This window comes from Castanea sativa, chromosome 3 (genome assembly GCF_040712315.1).
Source record: "Castanea sativa cultivar Marrone di Chiusa Pesio chromosome 3, ASM4071231v1".
NCBI lineage: Eukaryota > Viridiplantae > Streptophyta > Magnoliopsida > Fagales > Fagaceae > Castanea > Castanea sativa.
The window spans coordinates 58,088,930-58,104,560 of record NC_134015.1 but is presented as its reverse complement, the minus strand read 5'-3'; the positions used below and the strand labels follow the sequence as shown (position 1 = coordinate 58,104,560).

Below are 15,631 nucleotides of genomic sequence, written 5' to 3'. Positions count from 1 at the left end.
GTTTAGGATATATATAGGATCTTTTAAAGAGATACAATATAAGAGCAGACAAGGAGGCACTACTCAAAGAATCATGTGTAATATAAAACATTAATATATAGAGGATCAAATATAATAGGGAGGTTTAAAAGGCAGGATTGAATCACTTTATATAGCTTAAATGCTGCATTTTTCTTACTACTAGAGCTGCAAACTACAGGTGTTTGCAAAAACATATGATCAATCAGTCAAATTCTAGATTTGATGAGATATTGTAGTAAATTTAAACTCAGTTTTTAAAAAGACTCTAAGATCTAAGTTTTATTTTCTTAATAAAGTTATTGCGGTAAGTAATATCAAGAATAAGATGCAAAGATGACTTGTTTTAATGCAAACAGATATACTCACTAACAGTCTCAACTTAATGTTATAAAAGGTGGGCAAGACCCATTTTTTAGAGCTGTAATAACACATTAGATTCAACAATAAAAAAATAAAAAAAAGTTTAACCCAAAAGAAAAATATAAATACAAAAATTAAAACCACCTTTTCTTGCCCCACACACATTTATCGTGGATGTAGAAATTACACTGGACACATTGTAAGATAAACTCTTTGCAAGGATCACCACATTTGTGACATTTAGGGCTGTCCTCAGTTTCCTCAATGAAAGTAAGTGGGTGTGAATGACAGTCAAATGTGTAAGTATCCCCAAACCAAATATTTGTGTATTTCCCAAGAATACAATTGGGATGAGCAGGATAAGTGCATTTTTCACAATAATAGAACCAATGCTTTGGGTCACGCTCTTCTTCACAGATGTCACAGTAATATTCATTAGAATCATCTTCAACAGTATAACAAAGAGTGAAGGGATGCTCGTGTTGTTTGTACCCTGTGGTATGTGGTAGTGTAGCGCATTTGATGTCTAGAGCAAATTCACAACTGGTGCAACGAAATATTCCTTTCGTTTTAGAATTACAACTAGTGCAAGTTTGTTCATATTCTGTAGTGGAGAGGAAAAGTTGGTGCTCATGTCCTTTGTGGGTAAGGATGTCTGATGCCAAAGTCAAAGTACATTGAACATCGAGATTAATGTCGGCTTCTTTCTCATAATAGGAGAAGCCATTGCAACCCCGTTTACAGGTAGAACACTGAAAAATCTCACCTGGTTTCGTTGGGATAAGGGTGAGTGGGTATGGATGTAATTGAAGTCGCATTGTTTTGGGTAAATTTGCACAAGATTTATGAAGAAAGAAGCCACACTGGGAACAACTGTAAAATGGACCAAGAAGGGCTCGTGCGCACCCATTGCATTTTTGGTCATTTAGAACCTCATCAGTAAGCTTTAAGTCATGCTCATGACTGAAGTGTTTGATTTCTGTGTCTATTTGAGTTTCGTCCACCCCCACCTTGGATTTTTTGACTTCGTAAGCTGCTGAGTCAATCGATTCATTAGGCTCTGGAACTTCGTCCTCATTTCTAAATTCTGGCAAATTTATTATGTCAAACCTCATACCACAATCGAGGTGGGCAACATAATCGCATTCGGAGCAATAATAAAGCCCATAGCGTGTGTCCAATTTTTCAACACAGATTTGACAAAACCGGGAGTTGGATTGATGGAATTCAAGAGAAGAATGAGTGAGGTGGAGGAGGTGCTTGTGACGCACAGTTTTGACTCTTTGTGGGAAAATAGAACATCTTCCATGAATCCAGAAATCACATAGATGACACAAATAGGGTATACCTTTGTCTTCTTTGCCGCAAAGGTCACAAGTGAAGGTGATCCACTTCCAAACGGGGGTCAATGGGTGGTGGTGGAATTCAGCATCCATGGTAGGCGCTAAAGAAGCGCATGTGATGTGAAGGTTGAAGTTGCAGCGGTAACACCGATAAGTGTATTGTCCGCGAGATTCATTGCAAAGTTGGCATTTGGTCTTTTGTTTGTCTTCTTCTTCTTCTTCTTCTTCAGGATAATGTGTCTTTTCATCAAAGAGGATGAGAGGATGGATTGGGTGCAAGGGATGGTGCAACCCAAGGGGTAGTTCCGCACATGATTTATGAAGCCGGGTCTCCCAAACATCGCATTCTTTACAACTGTAGCTAGGACCATTAACTAATTCTCGGCAACCCCGACAAGTACCATAATGTTGATTGAAGACCAAGGGATGCTCGGGATGGGAAAAATGTTGAAGCTGCTGCTGCTCCATCTTCTTCTAACACATGCACATTCACAGTGACAGTCACAGACATCATCTAATTTGTTTAGAGAAAAAGAAAAAGGGGCATAAACAGAATACGTACAAAGGGCTGAGTGAATCCAAATACAAATGCAAAAGAAACGGAGAAAGAGAGAGCGTGAGAATTGGTGGTTTTGAGTTGAATAGCAATTATGTTTTATCGGTGAATTTGGAAGCGCGGTTTTGGTAGGGACAGAGATTGAGGTTGGAGTTGAATGAGAATTTTATTAGATCGTGAATGTTTAAAGGGCTTGGGCTTGGGCTTGGGTGTGGCATGTACGTAGATTTGTTGGGTGGGTATTTTTAATTTTTTAATGTAAATAGTGAAAGGCATAAAAAATAATAATTATTGTATAGATTGGAATTCTTTTAATTGATTTCATTAAAAATAAAAATGATTTTCTTTTGGGGAAAGAGTAAAATTATTATATATATATAGGAATTATTTTACTTTATTTCATTAAAAATATAAGTGATCTAAAAAAACAAAAAAAGGGCATGTATCTACAAAGTTAGGAATAAATAATAAGAATGCTTGCACAACAAAAATTCAAATTATGGTTTTAATTGATTCTCCATTCTTGTTAATAGAAAATTATAAAATTTTTTTTTTTTACTTTTTTTTTTCTTTTGTTTATGCCAAACGTTATCATTTATTTAAAATCATTTAACACAAATCTAAGTTTACCTTTATTTAATACATAAATAAAGAGTGCAACTAAGTATGCCTTCATATTGATATGGTTAATTCCTTATGCAAGTTTTTCCTTGCCCCAATTTAGCCAATACAACTCAAAAGTCAAAACAACAAAACTAATCCAACAACACCATTATAAGAAAGTTCAGTAGTAATTGTAGTTTGGAAATTCAAAAATGAATGAGCAAAGTCTTTTAGAGTTTCACATAAACTCAAGCAAGCTTAGTTCAATTTTAATCCATTTTTACAATGTGAAATGAAACAAGACAATTTTTTTATTAATAAAAAAAATTTCTTTTTTAATGTTGAGTCTATTGGTCCCTTAATTTTTTTTTTTTTTTTAAATTTAGGTTGAAATTCTCTCTTCCCCACATGTGATAAATAAGAAGATAAAAACAAAGATTTGGTAACGTTTGAGAATGAATGTAAACTATCTTACTATTAATATGAGATAAAATGAACATTTAATACAGATATGTTCAAGTTTGACTTTTGGGCAACTTTTACCGAAGTTTTATTTATTTTTCTTTTGTCTTTTTTTGGATAATTAACTTCTATCGAAGTTATATTCCTCAATACTATTCTTTCATAATAATAGTTTGTAATCCTATTATTGGACTAACTTTCTCTCCTCCAACTATCATGCTAATTAAATATAAAGGTGATCTATTATTCTTTCCGAAAATCAAGGTGATTAGACATTAAAAACTCACTATCTATGAAGAGTGATTATATTTATTTTTATACTTAAGTACAACAAATAACAAACTTTATAAATTTAACAATAAATGGCAACTAATTATTTTGAAATTTTGTGTGATTATCCTATAATAGATATTAAATAAAAAAGTGATTAAAGAAAAGAGTGATTTGTGAAAAATAATTGAGTGATATACCATTTAACAAATTGCAGTAAATGTAACATAAACCAAACCATCTAGCAGTAATATATCTCACAAAAATATAGAATCAAGCGCAATAAAATCTTACTACATTTAACATCTATGTGACAAATTTTAAGCAAAGTAACATATTGTTTATAAATACCAATACAAAAACACGCATGCATATGAACAAATTTACAAAGGCAACTATCAATACTTAATAAGAATCCAATTTTGCTTCAAAACACACTTAAGGAAGCTTCCAAATTATGATCAGTTTCAAATTTTTTTTTTTTTTTAAAGTCTAACTTCATATGAAATCCCTATATAACATCTACTATATATAGGATTATCATGTCAATGTGTCAAAGAAGACATACCTTGTTCAACTCAAAGGATTTTCATGCCATTAAAAACTCACTAATCTATGAAGAGTGATTATATTTTATTTTTTTGTGTACTTAAATACAATAAATGAAAAACTTTATGTATTTAACAATAAATGGCAACTAATTATTTTGAAATTTTTCGTGTGATTAACCTATAATAATTATTAAATAAAAATGTGACTCAAGAAAAGATTGATTTATGAAAAATAATTGAGTGATATACCATTTATCCAAATTGCATTAAATGTAACATAAACCAAACCATGTTGTAGTAATAAATCTCACAAAAATATATTGTCAAGTGCAATAAAATCTTATTACATTTAACATCTATATGACAAATTTTTAGTAAGCAAGTAATCTACTGTTTATAAATACCAATAGAAAAACACTTATACATGTAAACAAATTTACAAAGGCAACTATCAATACTTACATCGAGAAGAATTCAATTTTGGCTTCAAAATACACTTAAGAAAGCTTCCAAATTATCCTCAATTTCAACTTTCTTTAAGTCTAACTTCATATGAAATCCCTATATAACATCTACTATATATAGGATTTAATACTTGCTCCAAAACAAAGAAAAAAAAGAAAAAGAAACAAAGAATAAAGGAAGAAGTAGGCAAGAAGAAAGAAAGAAAGAATAAAGGAAGAAGTAGGCAAGTCTTTACTTGATTTCAAAGTATGCTTCGGCTTGCTAAACAAACTAAATTTATATATAAGTCTTTCACTCATTCCATTACCTTTTCTTTTTCTTTATTCTTATTACCTTATCGTTTATATTTTGAAAGTATTTCTTTGCATCTTTTGTAATTCTTTCTTGATTTGGAAGAAAATAATAAATGACATTAAGAAGTTAAGTGAATTAATAATTTTTTTTTAATCTTTCCTTAATATATATATTCTAAACTTCAAAGTTATCTTTCGTGTGACCCAATCCATTCAAGAATCATCTATATGCTTACATTAAAAAAAAAAAAAAATCTAGTACCTTATTCAATAATATCCTTATTTTTTGGATAAAAAATAATATCCTTATTTTTCGAATTATATATATATATATATATATATATATATATATTCTATTATAGAATCTATTAACAATTGTGTTCGTATATGAATTTGCCTAACTATTTTACATTAGGCTTGAAAAGGTCCATCCTCAAAACTTTTGACCTAAATTGTCAGAAGATCATTTTCATTAGTTAGGAGTCATCATCAATAAAGATCCCTATTGTTGTAGTATTTCTTCTCTTTCTATGTGAGTAATAAATTCAAGCTTGTAAAAGTTATTTATTGTAAGCTTTTATTTTAATTTTTTATCATGTTTTGCCGACCTACCATTTGCATTGAGCCACCAAATCTTGACAAAAATATATTTAATTTTTAAACTTTTTTTTTTATTAGCATATGATGCAATAGAACATAGCATAATTTTCGTTGGTTTTAATTATGTTGTGCCTTTTGTGCGAGATAACTTGCATTTCCTCTAAAGAAATTTTTTTGCTTCCAATAAGTTTAGTACACCAATGAGTCAATGACATCTTAACATAAAACTTGTAATAAGACAGTCAAATGCTAATTATATCTTATATTCAAAAGGTTATATTAAATTATTTTGTGTGATTCTATTGTGATTACTTAAGAGATATTCATAATTACTTGACTTTCTTTTATCATCTTTTTATGATATAAATTTTTAAAGGTCGATAAAGTTGTTTATTATTAGTTAATTTAACTAGTTTCTTTTACTTTCTCAAAAAAAAAAAAAAAAAAAAACTAGTTTCTTTTAGAAAGTATATTAGTAACTATAGTTAATTGGCCACTTGAACATATTAGTACATTTAAGAATTTAGTTTTAACACAATTGGGCTTCGTTTTTAAAGGCAGAACAAATACTACTTAAGCTTGTTTTCCCTTTTTTGTCTTTTGTTTCCTCTTCCATTTTCTTTCTTTTCCAAAATCACAAGTATTAGATTGATGTAGAAAAGAAAAGGGAAGTGATTAAATATAATGATACTCTTTCATAAAATTATAATAAGACTATCATTCCTTTATTCAGAAACATTAGATAAAGGAAAAAAAAGAAAAAAGAAATCTAGGTCTATTATAATTCTTACCATCTTTTAGATTCTTTCCTAATAACCAAAAAAGAGAAAATAAGAAACAGCATCAATTATTCTTACCATCCTTTGAAATTCTTTTCTAATAACTAAGAAAATATGCCACAACATCAATATTTGTTACCGTCCCTTTAGATTCTTTTCTAATAACAAAGAAAATAAGATTACAATATTAAGACAAAGATACTTTAAAGAATTACACTTCTTTGTTTCTTTGCGTACAATTTACTCAATCATTTTACTAATAAAACAAGAAACTGAGATTCCTATTGAGGTTCAAGTTTCATTTTACACAAAAAAAAAAACAAGTTGATATCAAGTAACAGCTAAGCTTGCTTTAGTGTTTGCTGGTTTTAATTTTTAATGCACTTTTTTCACTTAACCTTGGTAAGCAAATGCAACTCAAAACAACAAATTCAATCCAACAAAACCTCCAGCTGAAAGCCAATCCAGACAGGGAAGCTTAGTACAAAGCCAATCCAATTTAATCTGTGAAATGCAACAAGGAAGCTTCTTATTTGTATAGTTTTGACTTTTAATTGAATAAACACCCTTCCTCTCTATATCTTTCTTTCATTCCATCACTCCCTTAATCAAGACATATAATGACATAAAGTATTGAGAAAACACACATAAAAAGCAAGCAAATGATAAAAAGGTCCATATTTGCAAATTATGTACACATGGAGTTAACACTTAACGCCATATATTATAAATTGGAAGATATTATAAATACATAGTATTTGTAAAATACTATGTATTTATGGTATTCCCATTGCTGCTCTATGTACGACTATCTGTAACAGAGCGACTAAACGCAGTGTTTCACTTACTACAGACACCCAACACAAAACGCAGCGTTTCATTAACTGAGGAAGCATAGCACGACAGTGTTTTGTTTAGTGTTCTGTTTGTATTTAAATTTCTTTGTACAGGTGTCATTCATCAACTGGTCATTCTTTTTTTCTCGGTTAAGGTGGTTAACACTATAAAGGCAGAGCTTGTACATTTTCTCATTTCGATAAATGAGAAATCCTTGTAACAAAATTTACCAAAATTTAATTTTTGGTGATATTTTAGAAAGGGTAAATATGATTTGAATTATAGTTTAGATTGTGCTTTTTATCTAGTTCTCTATAAATAACCATATGCTATGATTCATGTATTCCTATGTGACTCTTTCATGTGATTATAAAATGATAGATGATGAAGGCCACAAAATAAATTTAAAGTCAAATCGTTGACCAAATTCAAGCATTAATAAGTCTTTAAACAGAGCCCAAGTTCTTAATTTTTCTAGTCCCACCTTCAACTGGGGCTTAAGTCAATCTGGCTGGCCTTCTCAGGAGTTTTATTTTTGGTCCCATTTCCCATGTTGTTGGGTATGTTTAATAACTCTACTTTTGAATCTATTTTCTGATCATTTACAAGATTATGGAAGGTGTTCTATGATGATAAGAATAGGCCAAACAGATACCTTCTTGCTAAAGAACTCATAAGTCGTCCCGATGCTGAGGAACTTCTACTAGGTTGCTACTAAATTTATGGAAATTTTCATTTGAACAGGTTTTACATGTGTTAAACAAAACAAAAAAATGTACCTTTACATTAATTAACACACTGTATGGCAATGGATTCATACTATTATTATTATTTTTTGAATTGTTAAATCCTGTGTGAGTGGATTGTTAAAAAAATGTAAGTTAAATTTTTTTTTTTTTCTTATCAATGCAGATAATATTTGGAGATGTAGAGGAGAAGTCAGGGCAAGGTCCAACCTTCATTGATAGTGCAGTGGGTAACTTCTCTTCATTAAATCGCTTCATGAAGGCCATTTCAACATAGTCCTCTGTTTTTATCTTTTCTTCTGTATAGAGCAAGGCCATTAGCATTTTTTCATAACCAATATATTTCAATCCAACAATATTACTCAATAAATTATGTAGCTTGAATTCTATATAATAATGCATGATTCGAGTTTGAATATTTCACGACCAAGGGTGGAGTACTATAAATATTATTTATTGTAGTGGTTCTTATATATTGTAATACAATCAAAGATGGTCCAAAGAAAAAAATCTCTATTTGACGGGACTTCTTCCCCTGTTTAAATTACACCATCTCAATCAAGTGTCTGTTGTTCAATATCTCTTTTTTTTTTGGGGGGGGGGGGGGGTTGGGGGTGTAAATAGTGTCTGTTCTTCACTAATAAAGCAGGAAATGCTACAAGATGCACAAAATTAAAGCACAATCAGTGTTCCCCTTTCTCTATATCTCTCTCCCATCCCTTCTTTTTTTCCCTCAGCCTATAATCCTGTATTGAGTAATGATGTTTATATTCATTTTCTCCCGACTCTCCATTGAGTAATGATGTATCAAATGTGGCTTGGGACAAATATTTTGTCTTTAATTATTGGTTTGAGCAAATGTTGAACCACCACACATGCAAACTTGCACTTGCAGACACACAATACACAATCGTTTGGCATGATCTTAGTTGCTCGGATACTAATCTACAAAGAAGGCTCAGCATCATGGCTTTAGACATCATATTACAATTTCTAGGTTTGTTTGGCTCTCATATGCTGTAACCACATCTGAAGAAAGAAAGTGGGGATTGTGGAGAACCATATGATCTTTCTCATCTGATTTTATTCACTAAACGGCATGCCATGGTGCTGAATTTGGTGGTTGAACCGCAAGAATTTTACTCAGACACAAATTAGTGCTACCCTTCTTGTAGCAGATTAGGATCTGAACAACTAGAAGCTTGTAATTAAGGTAGGTTTAGCAAGCAAGGAACTGTTTCATGGAGCATAAGAGCATAATCAATTGATATCATAGCAATTTTTAGTATTTACTGAACTTCCTTTCGAAAATTATGGTAGATTCTGTAACAATAACAAAAATGAAATGTAAACTTCCAATGAACCCCACCCCCTCCCATGCCTGGGGGGGGGGGGGGGTGTGTGAGTCGATTATTTATTTTCCAGGATTGTTTTTCAATGTACATGCACTTTACAAGAAGGCACCCCCAAGCAGTAAGTTAGATCAATGATGAGTTAAATTGACATCACCAACATTCAGTATTCACATAGATGATTGGAGGCATATATAAGCAGGATCAGCTTCCATTTTCTCCAATAATCTAGGTGTGATTGACCACATGAGTTTGAAGCCATCCAAATGTTTAGACCAATCAACATGTTGATAATGGCAATAAAAAATAGAATACCCAATGGCATAATGCATTTTGAATAAAAAGAAGAAGGGTACCAAGTCATAAGCTTGCTGTGCCAACAAAACCTTCTCAGTGCACAAACTCAACGCACTGTCCTGATTTGCCTCGATATCCTTTCGCATTTTCTCGAAGGCGGCATCGTCTTCCTCATTACCATTACTATTATTATAGTTACTATAATTGTAATTATTACTATTATTATTGTTGTTGTTGTTGTTGTTAATGTAATTAGAATTATTCCCTTTCTTTGAGCTCTGTGAAGCCAATCCCAAACAGTACTTCGTCTGCTGCCTCGTTTGGTTCATCATCGCTAACAAAAACACACACACACACACACACAAATTAAATAAGAAAAGTAAAAAAATTGAAAAAATTGAAGAATATAAAAGGGATTGATTTACATTAAGAGTCAATGTCCCCTACTAACCTGTTAAATCATTGATAATGGCAATAAAAAATAGAATACTGAATGAATGCATTCACTAAATTCAAAATGTAGCTTTGAGGAAAATATATAGAAAATTTGATTAAGACAGTTTTTAATTATGTAAGCAAAGACCACTGAGCTAACTAGTAAGGAGTTCTTTATTTCTTTACTTTTTCTCTCAATGTGGAACTCAACCCTCAACCCTCATAGATGCACTAAGAACAGTTGCTGACTTTGATTTGGCTTGCTATCCCTCTTCTTGTTGTGTACGAGTTGGCTAGTCTCCATAAGAAGTCACCAAACTGACTTTGTAGCTGTAATCTGTGTTTTTTGTTGAAAAGAGCTCTTTGGGTGTATTTGAGATTGGGTTTTGCGAATGTTTTGTGCCACTATTGTAGTCACCTTTTGTAGTGAAATTTTCTTCTCAATGCCACCAGTGGACGTATGTCTAAAGCTAAACCACACACGCACACACACCAGAAGTCCATAAATATCACAATAATCAGGAAATTCTGGCCTCAGCCAATCCACCACCCCAACAGCAGATCATATTAAAATTCATATCAGCATGAAATTTAATGTCTGTTTCATAACATTACTTTGAAAGACGTAGTAATCCGTCTCACAATATCCAATTACCACCATGGATAATAATAGGCTGTCCGTTGACCTTGAACAACTTGTAAAGCAAAAATTTATAGACTACATATCCTAATATCAAAATAAAAACCTATGTAAAATGTCCTAGAAGGCATATAAAGCAATACCTTCCCCCTGTGGCATTATCAATATGGCTCTCAATTTTTCAGAAGCCAAATATATGGCTCCAAGCATCAGACTCTCTATATCCCTTTACATCAAAAGTAATATGAACACTGTACAATGATTGTTTTTCCATACCGTTCGGCCACCGTAAGTCAGTCTTGTAGAAGAAAAGCTACAAATGCATATCATTATAACGTATAACAGAAGTATTGAGAGCCTAAAACTAGATAAAAATGCAACATATTTGAATCCATAATAATTGGATGGTCCAAATGCTTAGAGATGAAAAAAATTACAATAATTCAAGGCACGGATGAGTAATGAAGGCTATATCCCTTCCATTATTCAGCCACAGTATGCAATTTTTTTAACTTGGAGGAGGTGGGTTTCTTTCATGCTTTCACATCTCTTCAATGGTAATGTACAATATCAATGAAACGAATCGAGAAGGAAGTTCATTGCCTAAATTTACAAAATCATATATCATGATTTTGTAAGATATTAACAAGAAAAATAAAAAAGATGAAAAATCAAATTCCATTTTACCAAATCATAAGCAGAAGGTATGTGTATCAAAGACAAACACACAGACTAACATGGAAAATAGCAGAGGCCAACAATGGTTAAGCTTTAGGACGTGCTCTAGTAAGAATCGTGCGGCTTAACCATTGTGAAACAAAAGCAATCCTTTAGTTGACAAAAGAAAAACGGGAACTAGAGTAAAAAAGAGAGGGTGTCCCAAGTGTTAAGCATGAGGAGGAATGTATTAACACCAAAAGAGCCAGGGTTATTAATAAGAGACTGAATTCAATAAGAATGTGGTGTAAAAGGTTAGTTTTACACCCTCTGAGTCCAACGACAGTGTGCCACATCAGACTTTTGCAAATAAAAGGTTAAGTACTACCACACTCGATCACTACCTCAACATTATCAAGAACTAAAACAAATACTGATTAATAAGAAAATTAAAACCCAGCCATGCAAAACCCAGAACCATTTAAAATGAAGAAGTAGCTGGAGATTCTGCCAGTGATGGAGAGAAGCCAAAGAAGACGTGGTGACTCCAGCCCCCACTACTATCAACACTATGGGTGTTCAAAACTTCAGCTAATATAAATGTTCTTTTAATTTGAGTTCATATTTTCCACTTTGTTGACACCTTTAATGGGTATAAAATTGATGGAATCCAAAGAAAAGGTGTTTAGCTATGGTTACAGCAATAAATATCTGGTAGTTTCCTTCACAAAATGTCTTTAGGTTCTTACAAAATATCTTCAACTTCAAGGTTGATTTAGAGGAAGTTTTGAAGCCGACGTCTTTTACAGTCATAGTGTTTAAAGGGAGAATGATTCTGTGTGGTTGGACCTAATCTTTTGTTTAATAAACAGACTTCCATGACAAGTATTGCCTAGTTCCTAAATGTTAACTCCAAGCCTGTCTAATCTTGTTTTTTGATATTCCATGAGGGGCAATCCAATGGGTGTATGTTGCAATCCAGCATGGATTGACAAGTGTTGACTCTGAAGATGCTCAACTAAACAAATGTTTCCCACAACTCCCATTGTTACTGGGATATTCAAAGAACACTCAGCAACCCAGGCACTTCTATTTTCTAACTGTGTTGTAGCATGCATATATACCGTCTTGCAATTGTAAAAAAATGATGAAACCATGTGGGGATCAATTATTCTCACTGGCTGCATCAAATAATAAAGCATCCTATCTGAATTATCTGATTACAATAAGGAAAGAACAATTCTCCTGACGGAACAAAAGCACCATTAAATATTGAAATTCTAATTCAGAAAAAAAAAAAGAAAGTTAATAAGGAACGGCAGAAGAAATCTACACTACATGTTTCATAACCATGCATATCTACAGCTTATGAGGATACTACTAATGTTTACACTAGTGCTTTCATTTTAAGAGTTCCAAATATCATTAACGTGATTAGTTTATCACATACCTATTGTCATGGAAGGAAGTTCTGCAATACAGCTCACCCCAGTTATTGATACAGACACCTCATCCCATATGCCAGTTTTCCTTTCCCTGTAATTGTACAAATGTCAAGTGCTTAGAAACAGAATATATATGGTTCATTCAACTAGCAAGAGAACATATGGATAGGTTACAATAGGACGAAAACATATTGTTAAATGTAAAAGACACAATAAGAAGGGGAGTATGCTGCAAGAGATACACTGATAATTACAATCGAAATTAGAAATGGAAAACTGTCTTGAAGCTGATATCCACTCATATTAGGATCTAAGAAATAGAAAAATGCTTGGAACTTTGAAGGATAAAACATTCATTAATATTTAATGAATCCACCAGTATATTTTATGTATATATGTTGTCCTACCAGGTCAAACTTATTTAACAAGATTTTGTATCCCTTAAAAAATCCTAACTAGTAAGTCCATCCATGCTCACATCTGATCTCCAAACTTACCTTCAGCAGTTCACCCAGTGCTTTGGTCCATTTTTGTCACCAAGACACCCATCACATATTTCAGTCACCAAGACATCCAGCACATATTTCAAGAACATATTTCATATTAATACAGCTAAAACAGCTAACTCCAAAGTAAATGTTTATGAGGTAACTAAAACAGCTATATATATCCCGTGCTCAACGCAGCGAACGGCAGAATAGTACACAGGTCATTCAACTTCATGCTTGACAGTCTATGCATTGAACAACAAATGAACCTCATTCAAAATTTCTTAATATCATCTGTTTTTTCTAATTGTACTGCAATATGCAAAGGCTTTACATTTCAAATATTACCACATACATTTCACATTTTGCTGGTAACCAAACATAAATAACAAACCTAAATAAGTGTAACCAATTATTTACTTTTTTTTTTTTTTTTTAAATTTCTATTGGCGAGATTTACATGAAAATTTCATGAATTTCAATGAAATATCAAGACCAAACTTATGCAATTACAACCATCATTAGAATCCAACCCAGTAAAATTAATGGCATATAGGGTAAAAATTGTGATGAGCAGGGTCGAAACCAAAATGTATTGTTGGAAATTTTGATTTGTGAACCCAACCCAACACATAACTTACAAAACCCAATAGGTTTTAACCAAAATTCACAAGTAATTTGCAGAATGTTAAATTAATTAATAAAGATTGAAGAGAGTGAAAGATGAATTTACGTTCCGGGAACGACGGCGTTTAACCAAGGGAAGGTGGTGAGTTCCACTACTCAAGTTAACCTCCGTGGACATCGCTGCGAGTCGAGCCGAGTCGAGTCTTCCATGTACTCGCCATTTAAGCCAACCGAGTTATGACTCGCCCACAAATGAGAGAGTGAAGAGTCCAGTGTGTGATTCTTTTTGAGTCTGTCGGTGTGTAAGAGAGAGAGAGAGAGAGAGCCAAGGTAGTTTTGGCAATTTGAAAAACAAACTCATATCTTACTAAGTCTTTCATTAATTGAGAATTTGGACCACATTTCCAAATTGAATGGGCTTCATAATATACTTGTATTGGATTGTGTTTGAGTTTGAACTTGGGCACGGTTTGATTAATGAATCAAGTTAAGTCAAGCTGAGCTCAAGTTTTTGGACTTTCGTACGAACTCAAACTCAAACATAGTTTGTAATCTTGGTTCAAGCTTAAGCCAAATTTGAACATTTTACATTTGTTGTTGAGTTGAGTTTGAATTAGGCTTGGCTAGTTTACAATCCTAAATTTCTGAACAATTTCTCCACATTTATTTACATCCTAAGTGTAGCATCAATTTGATGAATTTCATAGATTATTTATTGCCTAAAGTCCTAAACTTTTTTTCCCCTTAATGTGCAATAGCAATGTCAATCTTTAGAGAAATATTGACATAAATGTAGTAATGAGTGCTAATTTTGAGTATGTTTTGTATATTAGTATTTTATTTGAGATAGAGTCCATAATGTTTCCTAAAAAATCACTTACTCAATCTTGCTCTTTTATAAAAAAGGGGGGGGGGGGGTTGCATAATTCTAATCCCAAGCAAAGAATAAAGCTATTCAAGGTCCTTTTCTCCACACACACACACACACACAAAAAGAGAAAAAGTTGTTCAATGTCCACTGAAGCTTTTTTTAGGACTAGCAAAGCATAAAATTGTTTTTATATTAATTGGTTAAATCCAGTCTTGTTATATAATATACCCCAAATACCTTCCAAATTTCCAATCTTTTCATGTGATATCTCCTTACTTGAGCCCCTAAAGAAACTGTACAACTCTATCCTTACTTTGTTAAAGAAATGTAAAATGTAATTCTTTGAACATGCTAATTGATTTTTGTGCAATTTTTTTACACTAAGACCTCAAATTATGCAAGTACCTTTGTCATAAATTTTTTAAAAGCAAGTTCAAAAGTTACTTATACAAATTATGGATGGTCATAATCCCATCGTGAAAATTGAGTTTTAATTGGATGTGCATGCTTCTACTGGTTTACTTCTATTAATTTTTTTATTAAGTTGGTTCCCTCCTATTTATAAGTCAATGTTCAGATTGGAAGCCACAAGATTTAAAGCAATTAGCTTTATTCAAAGTGGAATGTGGTGGAGCACCAACAATGGCAGTGCTAAAAGCACCATAAATACTAAAAAATCAAGCTATAATGGTGGTGGTATATCTAAATATTTTTGTAAATGGTGAATAGTGAACAACTATCTTTACATACCCACCGTAGCTCCAAAAGAAAGAAAAAAAAAAAAAAAACAAACAAACAAACAAAAACTATTGTTTATTTGGTGGTTGTGGGAGGTAAAGAGACAAAAAGGAAGAGAGATAAAAGAGACAAAAAATAAAGTAAGAATTAAAAAAAAGAAAAAAAAAGGATAAAGAGAATATTTAAATGACGTGG

At 32.2% G+C, this 15,631-nt stretch overlaps 1 protein-coding gene and 1 long non-coding RNA gene across 9 annotated transcripts; both read right to left on the bottom strand.

Annotated features, from left to right (window-relative positions):
• Positions 1–483: 483 nt before the first annotated feature.
• LOC142629306 (uncharacterized) lies at positions 484–4,718 on the bottom strand. Of its 3 annotated transcripts, none has more exons than XM_075803267.1 (2): positions 4,629–4,718; positions 484–2,195 (listed from the first exon to the last, which is right to left on the bottom strand). In XM_075803267.1, exon 2 carries the CDS (start codon positions 2,190–2,192, stop codon positions 516–518), a length of 1,677 nt encoding a protein of 558 aa, XP_075659382.1. In that variant the 5' UTR covers positions 2,193–2,195; positions 4,629–4,718; the 3' UTR covers positions 484–515. The 3 variants fall into 3 exon arrangements, with proteins under 3 accessions (XP_075659382.1, XP_075659383.1, XP_075659381.1); XM_075803268.1 differs by having other exon boundaries at positions 484–2,198; positions 4,629–4,702; XM_075803266.1 differs by lacking the exon at positions 4,629–4,718 and having other exon boundaries at positions 484–2,761.
• A 1,958-nt stretch (positions 4,719–6,676) lies between these two features.
• On the bottom strand, positions 6,677–14,225 carry LOC142629308 (uncharacterized). Of its 6 annotated transcripts, XR_012843033.1 has the most exons (5): positions 13,934–14,225; positions 12,718–12,803; positions 9,595–9,869; positions 8,097–8,185; positions 6,677–6,807 (listed from the first exon to the last, which is right to left on the bottom strand). It is a non-coding gene; the product is annotated as an uncharacterized LOC142629308 (long non-coding RNA). The 6 variants fall into 6 exon arrangements; XR_012843034.1 differs by lacking the exon at positions 8,097–8,185 and having other exon boundaries at positions 6,683–6,807; XR_012843032.1 differs by lacking the exon at positions 6,677–6,807 and having other exon boundaries at positions 7,259–8,185.
• Between the last annotated feature and the right edge of the window lie 1,406 nt (positions 14,226–15,631).